The sequence below is a fragment of the Orbicella franksi genome, chromosome 14 (assembly GCF_964199315.1).
Source record: "Orbicella franksi chromosome 14, jaOrbFran1.1, whole genome shotgun sequence".
Classification (NCBI taxonomy): Eukaryota; Metazoa; Cnidaria; class Anthozoa; order Scleractinia; family Merulinidae; genus Orbicella; species Orbicella franksi.
In genome coordinates, this window is record NC_138158.1 from 12,263,990 (window position 1) to 12,289,025 (window position 25,036).

Here is a 25,036-nt window from a genome sequence, read left to right on the forward strand (position 1 = left end):
TGTGTTTAAGCTGACACGCGAGGAACCTGGGATTTTTTTAAAGCAATGGGCTTCAAAGCGATTGCTACATAGCCTCGAGTGCTCATTAACTGGCGTGTTCGTTTGTCGAATTTTTGCTAGCTATTTGGAAAGCAGTTCTTTGTTCTCTAGCAGTTAGCGATGCTAAGACTTCTTGATTTTCATGTCTGAAGAGTTTGTACAGCTGTAGGCAATACACCAATGAGGCATTTCGAACAAAAAGTGAAAAAACTGACAAGAGCAACTGAGTATTTTCCCTAAATGTCAACAAACCACACGAAGCGGTCACCACCAAGCCTCGGTTTGACGTTACGAGAAATCTTTGTGACGTCATCACAGATAAGTGCTATTACTTGGCCTCACACTAGAAGCTCTGTTAGTTTCAAGTAAGCACTTGACTAAAGTGCACTTGAAAATCTTGAGTCGCACTTTACTAAACTTGACTTCATACCTGATGACAAAGTATATTACTTAAGAGTGACTTTCTGAGAGTGTCGAGAATCGGAAGACAGTCACGAAAAATTGATTTTTCTTTTATTTCGCCAAAACATACCCTTGGGTGAACTTGTTCAAGGCAAAATAATTTAAAGTTCCAACGATTTATTTTACAGCCAAAATTTAAGAAAGTTCGAAATTTGCATATAATGGCGGTTTTCGCTGCTTAAAATGTTCCGAATTTCATGCTTCTTTACGAAAACAGCGGGGGCGTAAAAACAATCCTATGGAAACAAAACGTGGCACAAATATTATTTCATTCTTATTTTATTCTTATATATTTCATTGTTTGTAGCTTTTTAACTAAGGGTATTTGTACAGACACCATTTGTGTCTCTTTGCAAGGAACAAATAAAGGCCAACTTTGACTAGTATAAATGGCCTCTGGTATATATCATTTGGTCAAAATATCTACATTTTAGGAAACCTTGGTTATTGTTTTTTTCACCCGAAAAGTTATAGCTCTGGGAATTAAAATGTTCTCCATCAGTAAAATAAAATGTTACAGCATGTAAGCGAGTTCAATTCTATGCAAATCACAAGGTTATTCCTTGGAAGTCAACGGTTTAAAACAGGAAACAATGATTCTCCGTTACTTACATTCCTTCTGCTGCTATAGAAATGAATTTAACCTCCCAGTGTCCTTGTGAGCTGTTCTGTAAAATATTTCCAGTAAAACAGCGAGCATAAATGGCCATAAAATTCGACAAGGTTGACAATGTTTATATTTGAGATGAGCCACTGAGTGGCACACACAGTCTTGGCTGTTTTCATCGTCTTGCTCAGTCGAGAGTCCTTTAAAAATATGATAGAATATACGCTTCAAACCGTAGTAAATTAGTTTCTCATATCCATATGCCTCATGTCGACTCATGAGTAAATAAATCAGTCCCTGTACACTGAATAAACAAGTCGAATGACCTCTGAGGTCAAAAGGTCACCTGATATGTCGTTATGTTACTTTTCCCCGGTTTCACGTTACACGTGTGACACTGTGTTTAAGGACGTTCGCGCGAAATTTTCCAGGAGATAGATTTTTTCTTAATTTTTACACCAGTCAGATAATAAGTTACTTGTGTCAGAAATGCTAAAAAAAAAAAAAAAAATGAGGGTCACAGACTTCGTTTCAGGGATAAAACGTGTAGAAAATGACCTGATTTTGAAAATTCAGCATGATCTACAGGGGTATGTAGTTAAAAATATCGAATGTGAGTCAAAGGAGGCAAACGATCTTATTGGATAGCACCACTGCCTGTGGTATTTAAAGCAGTGACTATCCGGGTCAGATCTCCAGACATCATCAGTTACACGGACTATAACTGGAGATGAATAATTCCCTTGGCAGGGAATGCGTGATTTAGAGGCACGAAAGGAACGAGCTGAAAACGTGAATCTCACGTGAAAAAAATAAGCTTTGCTCTCGCTGCTCGTATATCACTAGCCTTTGCTAACTAAAACGGCACAGCCTGTGTTTCTGTGTTTTAGTGATTTCAGTCACTTATGACGCTCAATTTTGCTGTTATGATTAGGTTTTAGAAGTAGCGCTAATCCACCCCCACCCCACTCCCAAGAAAAGTAATTTCAAAAGTCGTGACGGCTAATACTCCCGAAAGCAGAATGCAATCTGCATTTGTACTGAGAGGCACTAGCCTGCGAGCAGGCATATATTGGAGAAGAGAAAGTAGGAAAGGAAAAAGGGAATTAGAAGTGCCACCCAAGCCTTTTCGCCATAAAAGAATCTACCTGGACATACTTAAAAAAAGCCATATTAGCATTAAGACGGATGAACTCTGTGCTGCTGTAACTGAGGATCATGTATTAAATGTTTGTTTAATTTTTCACACAAAATGTCATGCTGCTCTTGACAGATATTGCAATAACTTTATAAGGAAGTGAACATGTTTGATTTGTATTAACAAGCGCATGTTTACCAGGTATTGTTTTGTTTCTCCTGAATTTCTTCTATTGAGCTGTCTATAGCTTCCACGGTTTCTTCTTCTATTTCTGAAGGTCAAAATCCATCTCAGTTTTGTTTGGATCTTCAATTCTTGTTCTCTTGTTGAGAATCAGTTCTTCCTTTTCGGTCTTCAGGTTTTTCTTCAGCTGGAATTTGTTTATCTTGACTGGTGATGAAGATTTGAGCTTATGCTTGAGCACCGAATGCTTCTCTGGAGAGAAGCACACAGCACGATACACTTTGTCAGGAAATTTAGCGAGAAATATTGATTCTTGTTTTGGCTTGTCTTTATAGGTGAGAGGTTATGTAAATAAACAACCATGCTTTGTCCTGAAATGGAAGCACAAAATCATTAAGATTGAGTTATTACTGATGAGATCAAAAGAATATGAATCTTGGAAGTAGATAATATTATAGTAATCTTTTTAGTGAATTGGATAGAGATACCACAAGTTGTATCAGGTTTTGACGGATTCCATAGAGTAATTTTAGTTGCTTGAGGATTTCAATATAACATGTTCTTATGTATGTTTATTTCAAGAGAGATTATTAACCATGTTCAGGTTGACAACCAATATTAGTCAAGGTACTGCATGAAATTTAGGCTAAGACATATGATCAGATGCTGCTGAAATTCAGGTAGGATAAAATTGTGGGTATGAGAAGTAGAAACTTTTTAACAGGTTCATTCAGAAAGTGTGTCCTAAGTATTACAAGATTGTTCATTTTTTTTCTCTTGTTATTTCTACCAAAAATGAATGGTAAAAATGGCAAACAACTTACCACTTGGGTTATTCATACTTGTTTCACCTGAAAGGAAAATTGTTACTATTGGTTACTTTTGATGTCACATACATTCAGTCATAAGGTTTTTAGTCCTTTCAAAAAGCTGATTCAATCTTTGTTCCTCCTGTTGTCTGTATTTCAAGGAGTTATTTTTTTTTATACTTTTAAGTCTTTCAAAAGTCATTGGCTCTACTACAAGTGAAGATAATTTTTTAACTCTACTTAAACCTACATATGTGATGCCCAATGTTTGTTCAGACTTTCCAATATTTACCCATGCTTTTGGTAAAGTTAATCCTTGGCTTTTGTGGATTGTTAGGGCCCATGCAAGCTTAAGCGGTAGCTGTTGTCTCTCATGAAATGAATTGCCATTTTTTGCAGAAACAGTCACAGGAGCTATAGCTACTAAAGAAGAAATTTCTTGAGATATTGAGGGGCCAATATAATTGTCAAACTTAACAATAACAGCAACAGGCAAATCTGGAGGGTTATGAGGGGTGGTATAAATGATATCTACTACTGTTCCAGTTGCACCATAACAAAGACCAACAGATGGCTATAAGTTCATTGTAAGCATAACAAGGGCATTCTTTGAAATAAGTAGTGTTGGTTCTAACCCATACATATCCTGAGGAGAAATTTTGGCAGCCTGAGAACTTGAGTGTTTTACATCAATTTTTGCAATTGGCTGTTTGAGTTGTAAGAGTGAATTGTAATTAAAATTGGCTACTTCCTCATTGGTGTAAAATAATCGAGTGGCAGTTTTGAATTGATCAATGTTATTAGCTTGTGATGGTTGTCTAGTTAATAGTAGTTTCCAATCATTTTCAGACATTTCTCTGTTATGCAATCGTAAAAGAAATTCCCTAAAAAACAATTTGCTCTGGATCTGTTCCTTTGACTCTGTGATTAACAGTTAATGTAACTACATGTTAAACATCATGTAAGCATAATAGCCCTGCTGTCCAATCTGATTAGATGGTTTTGCATGAAACAGTGGCTTGTCAGACACAGGAGGTAATTGAGCTGGATCTCCAATCAATATTATTGATTTTCCACCAAACAAATTTTCTTTTGCACCAGATGATTGTCTACATCGTTTGTCAATCCATCCAAGTGTTCTTTGCCCAAGCATTGAATACTCATCAATAAGAATATAATCTGTATTTGAAAGTCTTTCCTGTAATTCTTTTAGGCTTTCACCAGACAGGTCTTTCTCTGACTGTGGAGAAGTTGGTAGTTTTAAAAGTGAATGAACAGTTACCCCTCTGATGTTGTATGCAGCTGATTTCCTGTTGTGGCAGTGATAACACATTTCTGTTTAAGATACGACTTCAAAGCTTTTATTAAATAGCTTTTCCCAGTTCCTGTAACACCATTTATAATAAGCAACAGAGCTTCTTTTTCAGAGCTGTTTTTTGAGTGGTTTGTAATTATGTCATATGCAAGCTTTTGCATTTCGCTGAAAGATTCAACATTAATCACATCTGTAGGGGTCAGTGATGGTTGAAAATTTTCTTCTAATGTAACAACCCAAGAGGGCATTTCAGCAATTTGTTGAGCAGTATATTTCATTGAGTCTATGGTCCAATCAAAGTTCGAGTTTGGGAGCTCATTATTGAATTTTTGGCTTGACTTGTAAAACTCTGATAGAATCATCCATTCTTCCTGCTGATGTATTTCTTGATTATTACTGTTTTCATAATTTTGAAGCTCTATATTTTCTGATACATCTGAAATCTTTTGAGACCAGTCTTGGACATGTTTTTTGGCATATGGTGTATTGAAGAAGTTGTGCCATTCAGTTATGAAGGTTTCATTGTTTGGCTCTGTGGTGCCCCATGCATCATCAAGAGAATTTTTCCATGGTTTAAATCTTAGAAGTTGGAATTTGTAATATAAACTGTAACATTTTCCTTTTGGATTGGAAGAGTATGTTGGGAACACATTCGGAATAATATTATCATTTTGCTGTTCAAGTTTGTTGTTAGCTAGTTTGTACTTTGTAGCAAATTCCATGAAATTTGTTTTCATTATGCCAGGAAACTTATTGCTAAAGCTATTATGGTTTGCATATACATCAAGAAAAGAATCACTTGTACAATTTCTATTGTCTGGATTTCCTGATTTTTGTAGTCTTCGAGAGCCATTTAAACTAAAAGATTTCACGTGAAACATGGTACTGTGTAATTTCAGTGAAAGCAGATGGTGCATAGTTTCTTGTGCACTAAAATCTTGCTCTCCTAAACTTTTTATCATAAGTTTCTTTATTACCTTCTTAGTGTCATTTTCAAAACCTGATGACTTGATAACAGTATTGAAAGTATCTTTTAGTTGCAATGAGTTTGGTTCACCCTTTGCAGCATATTTTGCAAGATATTCTATGCAAGCATGATGATCAATGATAACCTGAATGTCACAATTAGCTCTCCCGCCGTGAATTTGAACTATTCAGTCTATTCAGTCGTGTATCATTTCTTTTTGTAACAATTTTAGCTCTGTATTGAACTGATTTGTCTTTGGTATGGATCTTTTCAAATTCTAATCTGGTTTTATCACAGAGATCAAATGGGTAATTGAAACGACACTTGAGATCAGATTCATTCTGTTTGTGCTTCAGACAATAATTGGTACTGCAACGTGTGTGGCGCTGGACAGTATTCAATAGGTTTACATAGTCATGACATTGTTCATCGTGTGATAAGTCTAAATAATGCAGTTTGCATGGATGCACACTTGGTTTCGACCAGTTATTTTGACAAGGGGGGCTGGGATTCCATGTTGAAAGCAGTGAATCTACATAGTCACAAATTGTTTTTGTTGCCATTTTGTCTTTTTGAATATCCTGCAAATGTTTCTGTTCTTGTTCACAAGAGTCTTGTTTTAATTTTTGTTCAGCTAAAAATCCTTTCAAGGTCACCTCAGTAAGCTCACAAAGACCAGGATCATTCTTCAATTTAGCTGTGCCGTGGCAATGTATGCTTCCTCTAGCTTGGAATTCATATCTGTACCAGTGCCATTCAGCCCCAAGAGTACCATACAACCAATGCTTTATGAAACTTTGTAAGCGTTGATCAAAAAACCAATCAACAATGTGTGGATTGTCTATTACATTTTGTCTCCTTTCCTCATTGGTGCAATCATGTGGTTTATTAGAAAACAATGAATGCAATTCTGGACAATGCATGTCTGCAGATGAGAAAGTAAAAAAGATGGTTGGGGTTCCTTTGGTGGTTATTATTGATTTTAATTCATCTCGTCGTTTATGCCAATAAGCGTTACTACCTGTAATGTTGCCCACATATCTTGATAGCTTTGTCATAAAATTCGTGGAATCATTATTTGATCTCATTTCATGCAATTGCTCTATTGTGAGATGAGCATCATCTGGATTCTGTTTGATGGACACAGAACTTTGTTGTAAAGTGCGCTTTCTTTGAATCATATTAAGCACCCAGTAGGAAAAGCGTGGATGTTTTGCAAAACGATAAACCCATTTGCCATCTAAGAATTGTCCAAATTTTAAAGGATGTTTAATGCTTTGAGCAAAAGGAACATATCTGTTGAAACTGGGATTAGTTAGATCACCTTTTCCATCAGGAAATAATGTTGGAAATGCCATTGTAGCTAAATATGGTGTTGTATATTCATTGAAAAGTTTATTTTGAATAGATGGCCAATTCATAATTTTCCCTGCTATTTCCTCTTGAATTTCCTCTTTTTCCTGTTTTCCATTGTGTTGAATAGGAAGAAAGCTACTTGTTTCAGTGTCCTTGTTATAGACTACATCTGAATCATTATGTAATTCAGTCTCAATTAAGGAATCTTGATCTGAGTCGTTGTTGAGAAGATCATCACTTTTTGTTTCAAATGTTGGAAGTTGTGATGGTACACCATCATCAGGTAGACAGTTTAAAGTGTCTTGATCAATTTTAACATCTTTGTATTGAGGATTATGTAGTGTTAGCCAATGCAATGCATCTTCAACTTTATGCCTTCTGACAGTGACTTCTTTGCAAGAGTTGTCTTTTCCTGTCATTTTTATGAGAATAAAAGGAATGTCTTTTGGGTAACGAGGCAGTGATTTGGCAAGCTCTTTAACATCTTGAGGCAAATTGATACAGTGCCCAGAATAACCTCTTTGTCCTCCAGGTTTTATAAAAACTCTCATTATTGGGAGAGCTCTGGCTATTAACATTTGCTCAATTTGTGTTAAACCTTGCAATTCCTTAGGCACTGGAGAAGGTTTCATATAATTCTCCTTTGAAAATTTTTTAGGAACCTGCTTATCTCTTAAACAGTTGGTACACGCATAGTTAGAAAGTGGTTTTTTATTACTGCGAATTTTGGTTTTCTGTGGCCAGGCCTCAAAGCAGATTTTACATTGGTAAATAGTATAATCTATGATCTGTGAAATGTTGTCATTTTTTTTTAACGCCAATTTATCAATCATAGTTGATGTTTTCAGGAACTTTTCATGTTTACAACTTTTGTTTTGATTGTCTTGCATCTTTTTTAGTTTAGAAGAAACAGTCTTTTGCTTTTGAATTTTTGATTTGTTTTTTGTGTGTGAGCAGTTTTTGTTGTTAGCATACAATTTTGGTTTTTTATCTATTATATTTTTAATTACTGGCATTGTAAAATGAAGATTTTGCTTTCTTTGATACACCATATTTGCTACTTTGTCATCATATTGTGATGTGTTTGGTGAGTTAGAAGCTTCTTCATCATCAACAAGCCTCGCTTTTTTAGGATGTGTTATCATATGTTGTGATCTATGTTTCCTTTTTTGGTTTTGTGGTTTAGCAACTTTCTCTTTGAACATGCATTTTGTCTGCTCAGTGTAACATGTGTTTTTTAAAATTTTTTTTGCAATTGTTTCTTCCTTATAGTTACAGATACCATCTGGCTTGGAATTCTGAGAAAACTGGTGTTTTAAATCTGTGACAGAAACATCTTGCACTACATCATAGTGAATTCTGTTTGAGTGGTTCAAATAGATTGAACAACTATTTGCAGGTTTTTTACCACCAATCATGGTTCTTGAAAATTTCAGCCATTTTTGTGTTTCCCCAAATTGGGTGTAAACAAAAATGTCAGTGGATAACAGTGAAGCTGCACTGAAAATTTCTATGTCTGTTCCCCAAACTCCATTTCTAGTCATATGAGAGTTGGCTAAATAACTGTTTAATGACCTATTCATGTGAGGTAGTAGGAAATTTTCAATATGATACATGTGATTTATTATTTGCACTCTCATTTGAGTATGATAAACTTGTCTACCAGATACAGCGTATGATAATGCTCGAAAAAGACAATTTCCATCACCTAATATGTCAATGAGTTTTGAGGGTTTGCCAAGCAGCTTAGAAGGTTTTAGACAATGTTTTACAGCTAATGGGAAATTAGTGATAGAACACATAAATTTCTGTGAACCTTCATCGCAAGGGGTAAACATACAAGTTGCAGAATCAACATTAGGCCCAGGGTTAGTTTCAACATCATTTGCAGGCGAATTCAAATTACTATTGGTTACTATGATGGTACCTTCTGGTTCATTATCTGAAGAGACAGATGGTGAGTTAAAGGGAACTTGACCATCAACCAGTCTAGCTTCTTTAGCATGTGCTATTTTTTGATCTGATTCAGGTTTTCTTTTTTTGCATTGCAGTTTAGCAACCTCCTCTGTGAGCATCACCTTTGTCTGTCTTTGCTCAGTATGGCACGTGTTTTCTGATAGTTTTTTTTTAGTAACAATTGTTTCTTTCTTATCATAGCTACGGATACCATCTGGCTTGGAATTCTGAGAAAACTGGTGTTTTAAATCAGTTACACAAACATCTTGCACTACATCATAGTGAATTCCATTTGAGTTGTTCAAGTAGATTGAACAACTATTTGCAGGTTTTTTACCATCGATCATGGTTCTTGAAAATTTCAGCCATCTATGTGTTTCCCCAAATTGGGTGTAAACAAAAATGTCAGTGGATAACAGTGAAGCTGCACTGAAAATTTCTATGTCTGTTCCCCAAACTCCATTTCTGGTCATATGAGAGTTGGCTAAATAACTGTTTAATGACCTATTCATTTGAGGTAGTAGGAAATTTTCAATATGATACATGTGATTTATTATTTGTGCTCTCATTTGAGTATGATAAACTTGTCCAGATACAGCATATGATAATGCTCGAAAAAGACAATTCCCATCACCTAATAAGTGAATGAGTTTTGAGAGTTTGCTGAGCGGCTTAGAAGGTTTTAGACAATGTTTTACAGCTAATGGGAGATTAGTGATAGAACACATAAATTTCTGTGAACCTTCATCGCAAGGAATAAACATACAAGTCGCGGAATCTACATTAGGTCCAGGGTTAGTTTCAACATCATTTGCAAGCCGTATCAAATCAGGAATGTAAAATCTGTAAAGATATATTTGGGTAAGCTGCAGGCGATTGATTTGCATAAGCTCAAAATGATGAACAAGTGTTTTTAAAACAGGTAAGTATATTGCTTCCATGTAAAAAAGTAAGACTAAGCAACTCCAAAACCTTCCTTTAAAGCATTCCCTACATTCTCGTGCTTTCAGGTAATTGCAGTGCATTCCAATAACTATTCTGTACTGCTGAAGAGAGTTACCCATTGTGTTCAAGCTATATATGTTCACATACCTTAAAGCTTGCACTACTTTACAGCTTCTGAAAGAAAGTTTCCAAAAATTGGCATTTTTTTTTTTTTTAAATGAAGCACTTTATTAATACACCTAAAACACACGTACGTTACACTTACATGCACTGTTGAAGTTTTACAATGTTCAATAAATTTCTCATACATGAAAGAAAAAGAAAACGTGACAGCTAAGTAACTACACAGAACAAGAAAAAAATATACAAATACAAAAACAAAAAAAACAAAAAAAAAGGGGGGGGTCTATGCATTATCTTTAAGTATTACAATTTTTTAACACTACATTATTGGTATTAATTGAGAGCATTTTTGGATTTACTATGTTAACCTTGTATTGTAATAGCTCTGTTAATTAATCAACTTAATACCCATAAGTGATGTTTTTTAGATAAGCGATTTTACGTTTAAGCACATTTTTCTAGTTTCCATTGAACAATCAGTTTATTTACAAGTTCATCTAGAGACAATTCTTTCTGAAGATATTTAGAAGCATAGATATATTGTTTGACCAGGATGATGAGCAAATCTAGCTTGCGTTTTAAAGGGTCTGACAGCACATCAGTCACGTGACATGTGTCATGAAAAGCAATTTGTTCTTTTGAAAGTATTATCTCAGTACTTTGAGAATGATTGAACCATGATATAATTTGTGAATAAAGTTTTACAGACTCCTTGCAATCAATAAACTTATGTTCTATTGAATCTGCGTTAAAGCAATATATACATTTATTGTCCTCGGCTAAATTATATAGTTTAAGTTCTTTCTTCATTACAATTGTTCTATGTAAGAAATGAAAACAAAATTGGCGAAGTTTATTGTCCTTAGTGAGGCGATATATATCTTGAAAGCATCCAATCCAGTCACCAAGTTTCTCAGGAAATTTACTCTGCCACTTTTTTACACCACTCGGGACAATAGGGGTATGATTATTAAACAATTGGTAATAACTTTTGCAGCGTGCTTCAGCCAGATTAATTAGAGTTTGATTTGAAAGAATGGATGGGGAGGTCGAAGAAAGATCAGCTGCAGGTATAAAAGTTTGAGTTGCTCTCCTTTTCAACTCAGATGGAATGGCTGAAATTAGCTGAAAGTAATGCATATAATTTGTGGTGATGTTAAACTTGTTGCTGAACTCTTCATATGATAGAAACTTTCCCTTAGAATTTAGCACATCCTTTATCGTCACAATTCCGCGTTCAAACCACGATTTCCAAAATAGAGTTGCATTATCTATAATTATTGAATTGTTATTCCAAAGAATGAGTTCGCCATTTGGAAAGATGTTAGCTGTATTTTTGAGATCTTGAAAATATTGAAGAAGTTCTTGATAAAAGAGTGGCAGATCTGTTTTCAAAAGTTTTACATTATAATTACACTTAAGGAGAAATAATAAACCACCATAATTTCGAAAATAGTAATTAGGGATTACCTTCCATTTATCGTCAGACTCGCCTAGTAGTCTACCAATCCAAGCCAAGCGTAATGATTTAACGACCATGTAAAAATTAACAAAATTAATTCCTCCTTCTGCTACTGGTTGATACATAACCATTCTTTTTATTTTGTCTTTCCTGTTTTTCCATAGAAAGGCGAACAGATTCTCTTGAACTGTCTTAATAACCGATTCTGGAACGGTCAGCATAGATGCTGCGTACACTAGCTGTGATATACCTAAAGCTTTCACCAGTAAAGACTTGCCATATATTGTGAGGTCTCTTGAAAGCCATAAATTTAATTTTGTTTTCATTTTGTTGATCTTATCATAAAAATTTTTCTCAGTACATTTACTTTTGTTGTAGGATAAATGGACGCCAAGAACTTTAATGGGTTCTTTAGTTGTTTTAAAGTCAAGTACTTTCAAATTACTATCTTTCATAGAGCCGATCCACATAACTTTAGTTTTCTTCTTATTTAATTTCAATCCAGAAATAATTCCAAAACAATCCAAGATCTGTAAATAGGGTTTGAGAGATTCAACATTTTTCATTATTATAGTGGTGTCATCAGCAAATTGTGAGATTTTGATCACCTGGTCATCTGGGAGGTCAACGCCTCTGCAGCTTGGTTCTTGGCATATCTTTATTGCTAGCAGTTCCACCGCAAGGATAAATAAGAGAGGACTTAGCGGGCAACCTTGACGAACTCCTCCTGATATATTGAAATAGTTGGTCAAAAATCCACCATTTATAACTGCGCTTTGTACACCATTATAAAAGATTGATATCCATCTTTTGACATTTGGGCCAAAATTGAAAACATTCAAGGCTTTAGCAATAAGATCCCATTCAAGGCTATCAAAAGCCTTCTTGAAGTCTATAAAAAGGAGAAGTCCCGAGGTCTTTTTAGCATTTAGATATTCCATTATATCACTTAAAAGTCTTATGTTCTGGCCTATATACCTTCCCTTAACAAATCCGGTTTGATCTGAATTAATTAATTTTGGTAGGTATTTTTCTATTCTTTTTGCCAAAGCTTTAGTCAAAATTTTATAATCAATATTTAGCAGTGATATTGGACGCCAGTTGGAAAGTTCGGACAGATCCCCATCAGCTTTTGGTATTAACGTTATTATTCCCCTCCTTTGAGAAATAGATAAAGACCCACCTTGAAAAGCTGCATTATAAGAATTTAACAGAACTCGCCAAATGAGATCATAAGAAGACTCATAAAATTCTTTAGTGAATCCATCCTCACTGGGAGTTTTGTTGCCCGAGAAAGAGCTCACCGCCTCTTTTAATTCTTCAAAAGTAAAATCATGTTCTAGTGAATCTTGCTCATCAACATTCAGTTGAGGGATTTCAATACCTTCAACAAAAGACTCGAAACTCTTGTTTTCACCTTGAGATTCACTTTTTAGATTTTTGGATGTGTACATATTACTATAAAATTTCTCCAATTCTTTCTCGATCTGTTTTGGTTCTGATACTCTATCGCCATTCTCTAATTTCACCTCACGTATAAGTTTTTTTTCATAATTCGTCTTCTCCAAGTTAAAAAAATATTTTGTGGGTTTTTCGCCCTGTTCCAACCATTTTACTTTAGATCTAAAGATAGCCTCTTTTCCTTTCTGTTCATATATCTTTTTCAATTCTTCTTTGACGGCTTCATACTCCACAAAGATGTTTCGATCTAAAATTTCAAAATCCGTATTACAAATTTTATAGTCGAGGTCTTGTAGTTCTTTTTGAAGTGTTGATTCCCTTATCCTAAGTTCTAATCTTTTTTCTTTAGAATATTTAATTGTTTTCATTCGTAATTCCATTTTGATTAATTCCCACAATAATTGCTTATCTTTAACATAGACGTATTTCTCGTGTATTTGGGGATAAAAGAATATAATACGTTCTTTAAAATCATCTTCTAGAAGAGAATTGTTGAATTTCCAGGTGCCCGGACCTCTGTTGAACTCATTTCTAATGTTAATTTTTAAAAAGGTAGCTTTATGAACCGGTGCAATTGACATTCGAATCTCAGCAGTTTGGACTTCAGTGGAAATCAAGCGGGAAACAAGAATGAAATCAATTCTCGACTTCAAGTTTATAGTTTTAGATTCGTAGGTAAAGGATTTTGTGTTTGGATGCAATTTTCAATAGATATCTATAAGGTTCAATTCGTTCATAAGATTGCTAACCGCGTCTCTATAGTTTGTGGATTTCCAAACTACACCCCCACTTTTATCTGCTTTAGAAAGTGTACAGTTCCAATCACCCGCGATAATTAACCTGGGGGTGTCTGTTTTTCTCATGAGAAATTCACTTAAATTCTTTATAAATTTGTTTTGTTCTCGATAATCAGTTGGTGCATAGATATTTACAATGAAAAATGTTTCCTCGAAGATTTTAAGTTTTGAAATCAAAATTCTGCCTTGATGATCCGATTGAACGACGTCGAAGTTAATAGATGAATTTGGATTCAATAGAATGCATACACCCTTAGAATGCGCAGTTCCGTGGCAAAAGAGAATTTTTCCGCCCCATTCCGCCGACCATATTTTCTCATCATCTGGTGGCGAATTCGTCTCCTGTAAACAAAAGATAGTAGCTTTTTGCTGTTTTAAATAACAAAACATTGCTCTCCTTTTGTTTGGATTTCTTATACCTTGCACATTTAGTGAGAGAATTTTTAATTTGCATGCCATTGCTGTATGAAAAGATTGATTGCATAACCTATATTGTTGAAGAAATGCATGACCCAAAGGTTGAAAATCTTTACGTAAACAGAGACGAAAAAAGACATAAAACTAACAAAACACTGCTTAATTAAGGTAAAAAAAGTACAAGACAAATTAAAGTTAAAGAATTAATTAGCAAAAAACAGAATAATGTACCTAGTAGCTCAACAAAGAAAGTTTGGCACAACTAAACAACAATGTCTTCTCACTTCTGGGAATTAACAAGCTAACTGGCTATCTGAGCCTCGAAATCCCAGGTGCTTACTAGAGAGGTCGACAACTTGACGTATTTAAGTATGCAAAATTAACGAAGCTAAAAATTTGTTTATAGTTCATCGTTTTAGATTTATAAAGCCTTTAGATCTTCGTAGGAGTCAATCCTTTGAGCTTTGGAAGTGAGTTCCGGTTTGAAGAAAATTTTCCCGTCTACAGTCCACGCTTTGCCATTGTGATATTTTTTCCTAACTTTTCTTACCTCTTTAAAGAGCTCAGTCCTCCATGATGTTAAATTCTCATTGATGTAAATCTTGCCCAGTCCTAAGCCATGTGAGGTCACATTTCTGAGATACGATCTAGCTTTATATAACTTGTTCTTGGCGTTGTAACTTGCAAAACGGACGATAATTGGACGAGGTTCGGTCTTAGATTTTGTGTTTAATCTGTGAACAATGTCAATGTCGCCTCGTGTTAAATTCACATTCAAAAGTTTTCCCAATTCAATTACATTCTCCGCATTATCTTCTTCTTCGCGTTCAGCGATCCCATGTATCACTAGATTAAACTTTCGAGTGTACTGTTCTAAATCGTCATGTCTTGCTTCAACATTGTCCAATCTTTGTTCTATTTCTTTCGCATGTGCTTTGGACTGCGACAGGTCATCTTCAAGTGATTTTACTTTGGATTTTAAGCTCTTGTTTTCTTCCATCAAAATATCTACTTGGACCTTTGTGGAAGCTAAATTTTCTTGCAGCTCTTTGTAAGTTACCTTTAACAAGTCCACGTCATTTACTAGCTTCTCTGTGTTTGATTTGATTTCCGTGAGAACTTTCCACACATTGGCCAGTGATGGTGCCTCGTCGATGCTGTCTTTGGACGCCATTTGTGGGCCTGAAACTTCGTCTTGGAATGTTGAAGAGCCTTCTAAACTTGAGGAACTACTTAACTTCTTGCGTTTTCTTCTTCTATTTCTTGTCATATTCAACTATCCCCTGCATTTTCAAGCATTTTGCCTCTCGAGCGAGCGAACTTGAAAACGTGCGTCCATCCTTGGCGTCAGCTTGTCCCAGTACCTATATTCTCCAAAAATTGGCATGTTACCACAAGTCCTCGTAAAAGGTACAATTCTTAAAAGCGAATATCAAGTTTAAAACACACAGTTGGAAGGAGGCGTGAAAGCACACCAGATAAATGAGGCATGCAAAAACACACCAACAAACATGAGATGTGTATTTGAACACATCAATGACAAGTGTATGCAATCTGCAGCAAAAAAAGTTCTGCAAGAAAAGGAAGCAACTGGTGTTACAAAACTGAGTGCACATTCACTGCCATGTAGGAATCTTTTCTGGTATGCATCAACTTCGTGCATGATCCTGAACAGATGGAGATTGAGGTGTGATAAGATAAGCACATGGTGAGCTCTGAACTTATATTATGCTTGGATAGAAAATCGAAAGATCTGTAATTCTTTGAAAGAGAAAAGCGGAAATCTAAGTTACAATTTTGTCCTGGTATGCATAATAATAAGCTATAATCAAACTTTGTCCATTTCACTCCCTTCTTTTTCAAAAGTTGTCGACATAAACAAAATTGGGGAAAGCGCCTGATCTTGGAATTAAAAAGAAAATTGACTCTGCAAACTCACCTTGCATCAAATAAATACTTCCAACTTGTCTGCAAGAAAAAAAAACAACGGAAATGTAACTTAACATCTGTCCTTGTATGCATCAACTTGTGATGTGTACGTATCAAGAGATTGCAACAAGATAAGCACATGGTGAACTAAACTTATGTTTGGACATGAAACGATACAGATCGCGAAAATTGAAAGTGTCCAGATTTGTAAAACTTTCACATACTGCATTAAAAACGAAAGCGGGAGTTGGAAAAGTCAAGCACAAGCTTCTTCACCTCGTAGTACAAGTAAATCAAGGCAAAACATTACCACTAACCTTTCTCACTGGAATTCATGCGAAAAGACGACGGTACGACGGTATGACATCCTCGTGCTTTCCTGGCGCAATGCCGCAGAGAACTCTGGTTAAAAGTGGCGCAGTGCACTCTGGTTAAATGCAATGCATTGTGGTGAAAAGTGTGGTTAAGTGCAATGCGTTGTGGTAAAAAGCGATGAATTCGAGAATTCGTCGCCCCTTATATATTTCCCCTAAATCCTGATTATGTTGCTGCTCACTCCCTACAGTCGCTCTGCAGCAATTACGCGTACATTCACTGGAGATAAAATAACTAATTTAGGTATATTTTTGAAAGAAAACATTTTATGACCTTCGTTTGTGCAATCCCTATTTTCTTTTCAATTTGTCCTAGGTACTGAACAGCGATTGCTAGGTTTTCCTTGCTCCTGTAATTTTTTCGATTTTTATTTGTTTTTCATTTGATGTTTGTTTGCCTGGCATCAATTTTCGTTTTTCTAAAGACACTCCTATCTTATCTTCGAAGTTTTATGGTCTTCCACTGATCGTTACTACTGTGGACAGTAGGAACAAAATTACACGCTCGATTTGTACATGGCACAAACGTGGTCATCTTTCGATTGCCGTGCCTTCGACAATGGACCTGACGATACACATGGATGTCGAATCTAATCCTGGTCCAAGTCCTTCTTTGACTGAAGGAATACATCGTGAACATGATGTCAATCCAGGATACAGGTCTTCGATGTGTTCTACATTAAAGATGACGAATCATGCCTATAACAACTCTACACTTGGTTCGCCATTAGTGCAATTTGTTTCGAGCCCTCTTTGGAACTGTTCACGAAATATGTACTTTCAAGGCAATTTCCGTCAAAGGAGATTTAGGGGATCTAGAGCTGGAAGGAAGGTTCAGGAGAAAAGAATGCGCTGCTCATATAATATTCAAACTTTGGTTTCAAATCCAATTTCCCGATCTAAATCTGCATATTCCAGAAAGAATTCTAATTGCTCAAACCACAGCAACTTAACAATAATACCGCGTCAACCGTTTGATAGAGGAAATACATCGGCGACTGGCCCTGTAAATTTCTGCCTTCTTAACACGCGTTCAGTAAACAACAAGACTCTTATCATCAAAGACTTTGTTGCTGAACATTGCATTGATCTACTTGCTGTAACGGAAACATGGTTGCAACCAGAAACTGATAACGAATTTATCATTCGCGATTTATGTCCTACAGGCTATTCATTTCATCATGTTCCAAGATCTGGCCCTGTTCGTGGTGGTGGAGTGGGCTTGTTGTTTCGATCATGCTTTAATATCAAGCTTCAACCACACAGGAAATTTATTTCGTTCGAATACATCGACTTATTATTGAACTCGGTTGATAAAAGTATAAGAATTGTCATTGTTTATCGTCCACCGCCTTCAAATACTAATGGTTTTACACCTGCTATGTTCCTGGATGAATTCTTCACGTTCTTGGAACAATACGTTACTATTCCTGGCAGCTTATTAATAGTCGGTGATTTCAACTTTCACGTTGATACTTGCGATTCTCAACACGTAGCCGCATTCCTTCAGTTGTTGGATGTTTTCAATCTTAATCAGCACACAATTGGATCTACACATAAAGACGGTCACACTTTGGATCTTGTTATCACTAGATCAGATGATGACATTGTTTCTAATTTGTCAATTGATTCTCCTTTTGTTATATCTGATCACGCTGCCGTTCATTTTCATCTGATGCTTAAAAAACCAGTGTTGGAAAAGAAGCTTATCACATTTAGAAAACTTCGTTCAATTGACTTTGATAGTTTTGGTTCTGATGTCACGAATTCTAGTCTTTCGAGTCTCTTTTCCACACCGCTTCCGTGCCTTGATGACTTAATCAGTGAGTATAATGGTGTTCTTAGTTCCATACTTGATATCCACGCTCCTGTAAAAACCAAAACAATAACTCTGCGTCTGGCTGCACCTTGGTATTCTGAAGAAATAAACAACTTGAAGAAAGATCGCAGGAGACTGGAGCGGCGTTGGCGAAGGACCAAACTTCCAGTCGACCGCCAGTTGTTTATTGATCAATGCCGTGTAGTCAACTTTTTAATTTGTTCTTCCAAGAGAACTTACTACACTAAGCTGATCAGTGATAATCAGACGGACTATAAACTTCTTTTCAAAACAATTGACAGTCTATTACATAGAAAGTGTGATATACCATATCCGCCCTGCAACTCGCCTTCGGATCTCGCAAATAAGTTCGTCGAGTTCTTTTCTGATAAGATCACCAAAATACGGGTCGACTTAGACAATGCAGCTCTCATCATCCATCAAGTTCCTGAAGTTAACCAGGTCTGTCCTTATACGTTTGATGAGTTCAGTTTGGTAGATGTTGACGAAGTCCGCAAATGTGTTGTGAAATTATCTTCCAAGTCATGTGATCTTGATCCTCTTCCTGGCTATGTCACAAGAAATGCTTTGAGCACACTGCTTCCATTTATCACCAAGATTATAAATACTTCGTTGCAATCTGGCCAAATACCCTCTCAATTAAAAGTTGCTAAGCTACGTCCTCTTCTTAAGAAGCCTTCTCTGGATCACACGCAGTTTTCAAATTATCGCCCTGTTTCGAATCTTACTTTTCTCAGCAAAGCAATTGAGAAGTTGGTTGCTAACCAACTGATCTCCTATGTTAACAACAACAACCTGAATGAGCCATTACAGTCTGCCTACAAACAGTATCATAGCACAGAAACGGCTCTCATTCGCGTGCATAATGACATCCTCACAGCAATTGATAAACGTAGAACGGTAATTTTATTACTTTTGGACCTCTCTGCTGCTTTCGATACTGTTGACCATGATATTCTCCTCTTCCGTCTACAACAGCGCTTTGGAGTTACTGGCAAGCCGTTACTATGGTTTAAATCTTATCTGTCCAATCACATGCAGTATGTCTCTGTTGATGGTGCAGCTTCCTCAGATCATGCTCTTCAATGTGGTGTTCCACAAGGATCAGTGTTGGGACCCATTTTGTACGTTCTTTACACTTCACCCCTTTCAGACATTGTAAAAAAATTCAATTTGAGTTATCATTTTTATGCTGACGATTCACAACTTTATCTGTCCTTTCAGCCAACTATACCCAGTGATAAGGATTTAGCTGTGTCCAACATCGAGCGCTGTGTACGTGAGATTGATCACTGGATGTTGATTAATCGTCTTAAACTTAACAAGGATAAGACTGAACTTCTAGTGATCTCTGCAAAACATCTACCGAGACCAACCCTTCAAGAAATCTCTGTCGTCGATGAAACCATCTGCTCATCACAGAAAGCAAGAAACATTGGTGTCATTTTTGACCATCATTTTCGTTTTAATGAACATATTGCAAGTATTTACAAATCATCTTTTTATCATCTCCGTAATATCAGCAATATAAGGAAGTACCTGTCATCGACCACCACTGAAATACTTGTTCATGCGTTTGTTTCTTCAAAATTGGATAACTGTAATTCTCTACTCTATGGCTTACCAAACTGTCTTTTAAAAAAGTTACAGCACGTCCAGAATGCCGCTGCTCGTCTCATCACCCTCTCTAGAAAACACGAACACACAACACCTATTTTGTTTAATCTCCACTGGCTTCCTGTTAACTATCGTATCATCTTTAAAATTCTACTCATCACGTACAAGGCCCTAAACGATCTGGCACCTTCATACGTTCGTGATCTTCTCACTCCTTACACTCCGTCTCGTCAGCTACGTTCATCTTCTAAAGAACTTCTTTCCATTCCGCACTTCAATTTGAAAACATATGGCGCAAGATCTTTCTCTGTAGCAGCTCCTACACTTTGGAACACTCTTCCGTCTGACATCAAGAACAGCTCCTCAGTGTCACTTTTTAAACATAAACTAAAAACGTTCCTTTTTAAGAGAGCATTTTTATAACTTTTTAGCGACATTTTTTTATTTTTACTTTATTTGTCTTAAGTGTTTTTAATATTTCTAACTGTAAAGCGCTTTTGAACTTTTAGGATATTGGCGCTATATAAATATTTTATTATTATTATTATTATTATTATTTGTTGAGAAAATTAGACTTATAGTATTTATGCTTAATTTTATTGACGGATAGGCTCATATTGTTACAAATAAATTTTTTTCATAATTTATTTACTATGAGTAGCCGGTGTGACAAGGACGACTAGACAGCGAATTTTGCCGGTCACCGGAGCTTACAGAGAACTCTGAGCAGCAACACAAAGAAACAAATGACATTTTCTGTATATCTCTAGAATGACTCAACAGTGCGATTTTTGGCAAGAAATTGCTGTACGGCCTTACCTAGAAAATGCATTTCTGTGTGACTTGTCCAATGTCAGCAATGTTCAACGGAGTGTTTTGGTTGCAAAGAAATAACCTGTTGAAACTTCAACCGCAGTTAGTTTGTAATTTGCAGAAGAGCATTTGGTTCGGATGATATGAAAAGTGATGGTTTAGGCTGTCTATGAAAATGAAATTTAAGTAAGTTGCTTTTGCTTTTGCTTTCAGTTGGCTTCCATTTCCTGTTGGTCAAGTGCGTTCTCAAGTGTGGTGTAGACCATACTTGGTGGTGCACTTTGGCTTCTTTGATCTACAAACGTTTCCATGGTCACTAATTTAAGTTCAAGTAAGCACATTTTACCCCTTCACACTCAAAGTAGGTTCCAAGTGCACTTAGATTATACTTACACGCTCTAGTGTGAAGCCAAGTATTGATACAGGGGCTATTGTTAGGTCAAATGAGCCTGCCTTTCATTCTGAAATGTTCTGCAAAACCTTACGAGTTGTTATGAGCAATTTTGCACATTGTAATAGACAGTTGGTAGAAATGTTGGACAACATTGCTGATTGGTTCTGGAGCTGGGTATGATAGAGAGTCCATGAATACAAATCTTGTGTAGGAGATTATGAATAAAGTTGTAGGGGGTAATAATAAGCTTGCATGTACACATCTGGGATCCTCCAAATCCTGTGCAATAGAGATAGGCATCATGTACATGCAGAAGCCTTGTTCTTCAGATGACCAGTGACACTTGTTGAAAATGTCAGTTTTACTTGTATAAAACTTTAATTGACTTTGTTTTAATATAATTGTTCATCATATAATTATGTACTATGCTGCACTGCAGATGTCTCAAATGTGCTGATGCACCTTGCCAGAAGAGCTGTCCAACACAGTTAGACATCAAATCTTTTATCACCAGCATTGCCAACAAGGTACGGATAATTTTTCCTAGACTTGACAGTTTTGTTTTGAAACATTGTACATGTGTATGTGCTATGTGTTGAAATGCTGTACATGTGCGGGTTAGTCTAGCCACCGTATATTTCTTAAAGACCCAGTTGTACACCAAAACAGTGATTGATTTTGTTTTTTCACATTACTGCACTTAGCTTCTACATATACATACAACACAGAAAAGATGTAGAAAAGATAGATCAAAGTAATTTAACTTATATGCTAGCTTGACAACTTCTTAATTAGTAATAAATCTACCGTAATGATTTGATTTAGCACCCAGGGTGCTTATTTTCTTTTGTTACCTCAAGAAAGGGTGCTTAATCAAGAGAAGGCACATACCGGGGACAGGTTGCTTAATTATTTTTTTGAGAAACAACGGAATGTTTGAAACAAAGCTTTAATGAGGTATTAATTTTATTAAAAAAGGAACAATAACAGGAACTGCAACAGTAACAAATATAAGGTGAATGTTCAGTTAATGCTCAAATGTTCAATGTCCAATTTGGTGATTGCGTCAAAAGGATTGATACGTGCTCTGACAGTTGTAATATAATATTAGAATGGGGGTGCTTATTCAATTGGAATGGGGCCACCTACTGGAATAGGGGCGCTTATTAATAAAAACACATTTAAAGGGGAGGTGCTTATTCAAAAGGGGCGCTTATTGGAAGGAGGGCACTAAATTGAATCATTATGGTATAATTATTAACCTTCAAAGACACCTGAAACCTTTGATTGATTACGCTAAAACAATGCCTTATCTGGCCATTAACCTCAAGGTTCTTGTTATTCTTGTAGCAAAATGGCATTACAGTCAAAGTTTCTAAATTACATTCATGCATGTAATTCAAGGTCACGGCAAGACATGAATTATTTGTCAGTTACAGTTTAGTTGCTTGGTGTCATAATAAACTTAGTTGGAAACCCAAGTTTAATTGGTTCATGCTGTTTTGTCAACATGTAAGGTGTGCCAAAAGGCAAACCTAGATTAGCCAAAAGCTCATTAAAGAAGTACTGAACAAATAAAAGTGACATATAATTTGGAACCAAGCACACCAACCATTTAGCCACCAGTTGCACAGCAGTAGACTTTGACAATACACTTGTAAAAGATTTGCCTGCAGAAATTTGGATAATTCTCCTGCCAACAGAATTCTGCATTTTTGAGGCTGGATTTTGAGGTTGCATTTTTGAGGCTGAATCGACAAAAGTCAGTGACTAACACAAAAAATGAAGGGCTGTATGTATATCCGCCTATTATGTTGAATTTTAGGCTATATTTTGCTTCTTTTAATCAGAATTGTCAGAAAAAAGCTCAAAACAATTTTCTGCTCCACAACAAAGCAAACAAGTTAGTCTCACTTAACTGTTGATTTCACGAGAATGTGTGACCACAGAGATGCTCATTTCACTTTAAAAAAAAAACAGTTAAATTTTTATTAGCCTGCTAGCAAGCGTTTCCGTGGGGTTTGGAAGCAAAGAAAGACCGAGGAACGGGATTTTCGGTGTTTTGCCTGCACGGAAAATGGGGCGAGAACCAAAAAAAAAGAAAGAGGGGGTGGGTGGGGGGAGGGGGGTGGGAGAGGGGAAGGAAGGAAACGCTTGCAGACAAACCCCTGGATTTTGAAAACCTCCGTTTGCCAGCGAATGGAGCTCGTGATTGGCTGGGCTAGTCCAATATTATTGACATGTGTCGATCAAAGGTATTTTAATACCTTTGAGTGCCAGACAAAAGGGGAAGACGTGTTCGAAGCTTGGTTACAAAATACTTGAACTTTTCTCACTGAACAAGGATTTAGTCGTCAGCTTCGACAGTACGGTAGAAATCCTGTAGTGCAATGCTGACGCTTTGGTTTTTCGAAGCCTGCACACTATTGCAGAAGTAAGCGTGACACAATTTGCAGCTGTTCCTTTAATTTTAACATCACTTTCTTGAATGCCACATGCACCAAGGACAAGATAATAAACCATGGGACAGAAAATTGGCACTACTGCGTGGGAAAAGCTAGTGATTTCGTCTGGCTTGTTACCTGGCAACATGTCGTAGGTACTCTGACGTTTCATTAGAAGCATTTTTGTCGACAGAATTTCGAACCTCTGGGTACAATTCTGATTGATTTGTTATAGTGTTAGCTGCGGCATGCCAGTTTTTGTCACATATTTGCCTTACCAAAAATTTAGTCATCTCGTCGCTGGGAATTCTTACGAGGACATTTTATAAACAACTTTGACTTGGAGGCCTCCTAGAGGAAGATCATCTTTATTCAGATACTGGTCAAGATTATCGTTATTTCCCCTCTCAGATGTTTGAAGCCTCTCCTGCCCAAATTCCAAAATTTGCCGAGAAGACTTTCCGTTGTTTGTTTTTTCTGCAGGCGATAACACTCTAACCGATTTGCGGATCTGGCGTTTCCAGCAAACGCTTCTTTACTGAAATTGGCTTTGTGGGAGTTGACTTGCTAATTTCACCTTGTATCGATTCCTGGACGAATGAATTCAGTGATCCAAGATTTCGAATCATGCGAGCACAAGGATTACTAACGTGACTGGAATACTTCTCACATTTTAACTTTCTGGCACCCTTGCAGTCCTTCCTTTTAGACGGATTGAGTAGAAATATAGCTTGATTATAAATTTATTTAATTCTTCGAGATTTCTCCATTCCCACCGTGTGCTCGATGTTTCAGACATATTTTGACAAGTAGAGTTTATTTTGGTTCAAAGTTCACTTCCGCTACGGAAGGCCGAAGATTTTATTGGTTAATTTATGACAGCCGATGACAGCACGAAATCTCAGTGTGCGCACTCAGGCATGAAAGGCCAAGTGGGTGGTTTTCAAAATCCAGGGGTTTGTCTGCAAGCGTTTCCTTCCTTCCTTCCCTTCCCTCTCCCCCTTCTTTTACTTGCTCCATTTTTCGCGCTGTAATTCTTTGCTCCCGAACCCCACACAAACGCTTGCTACGGAGGCTAAATTTTTATTTCACTTGAACATGAAAGCTCAGAGATGTTGATTTCCCTTAAGAAAAAAAAAACACTTAACATGTTAATTTCATGTCAAAGGACGACCTCAAGGATGTTTTTTTCACTTAAGGTGGCTCTATATAGTATTTCACAAAGCTTTGGATATTAAATATGCATAAGTAATTTCTCCCTTGGCAAATGTTTACAACATAGCACTCGGTAGAAGGTCAATAATAAAAAACCTACAGCCTTAGGCTACGTATGGAAGACACTTTCAGAACCTAAATGTTGTTGCTATGGCAACTACTGATAGAAATACTTGGCTTGTTTTTTTAACCTACCTGACTTCTAGACGGTGTTTCTAGGTTTCTACACGGTGAATTTTCTTTGTTTTGGGAGAAACACAGTTAACACACAAGGAGTTTCAACTGACAAAGCTACAAGAAAATCTGTACATAATTTTCGGAGGAATTCGCAATTTTCGTTTTTGACGCATATTACATTAATGTATGTATAAAA

At 36.4% G+C, this 25,036-nt stretch overlaps 2 protein-coding genes across 8 annotated transcripts in view; one reads left to right on the top strand and one right to left on the bottom strand.

Moving 5' to 3' along the window:
• Nucleotides 1-25,036, top strand: part of LOC145467664 (dihydropyrimidine dehydrogenase [NADP(+)]-like) — a 278,425-nt gene that overhangs the window by 32,183 nt on the left and 221,206 nt on the right. For 5 of the 7 annotated variants that reach the window (XM_081451259.1, XM_081451260.1, XM_081451265.1 and 2 more), the window contains one exon: nt 21,444-21,531. The exons of 1 other annotated variant lie outside the window; for it this stretch is intronic. In XM_081451259.1, coding sequence (XP_081307385.1) covers nt 21,444-21,531 — 88 coding nt within the window. Of the gene's footprint in view, nt 1-20,226; nt 20,942-21,443; nt 21,532-25,036 lie in introns of those variants that run through there. One more of the 7 variants, XM_081451262.1, reaches the window with a different exon arrangement.
• On the bottom strand, nt 5,679-9,899 carry LOC145468625 (uncharacterized). The gene has a single exon (XM_081452346.1). The coding sequence runs from the start codon at nt 9,894-9,896 to the stop codon at nt 5,679-5,681; it is 4,218 nt and encodes a 1,405-aa protein (XP_081308472.1). The 5' UTR covers nt 9,897-9,899.

Bases quoted from the DNA above. Each gene is read 5' to 3' on its own strand.
- LOC145468625 (XM_081452346.1), bottom strand. From the start codon at position 9,896: ATGGGTAACTCTCTTCAGCAGTACAGAATAGTTATTGGAATGCACTGC.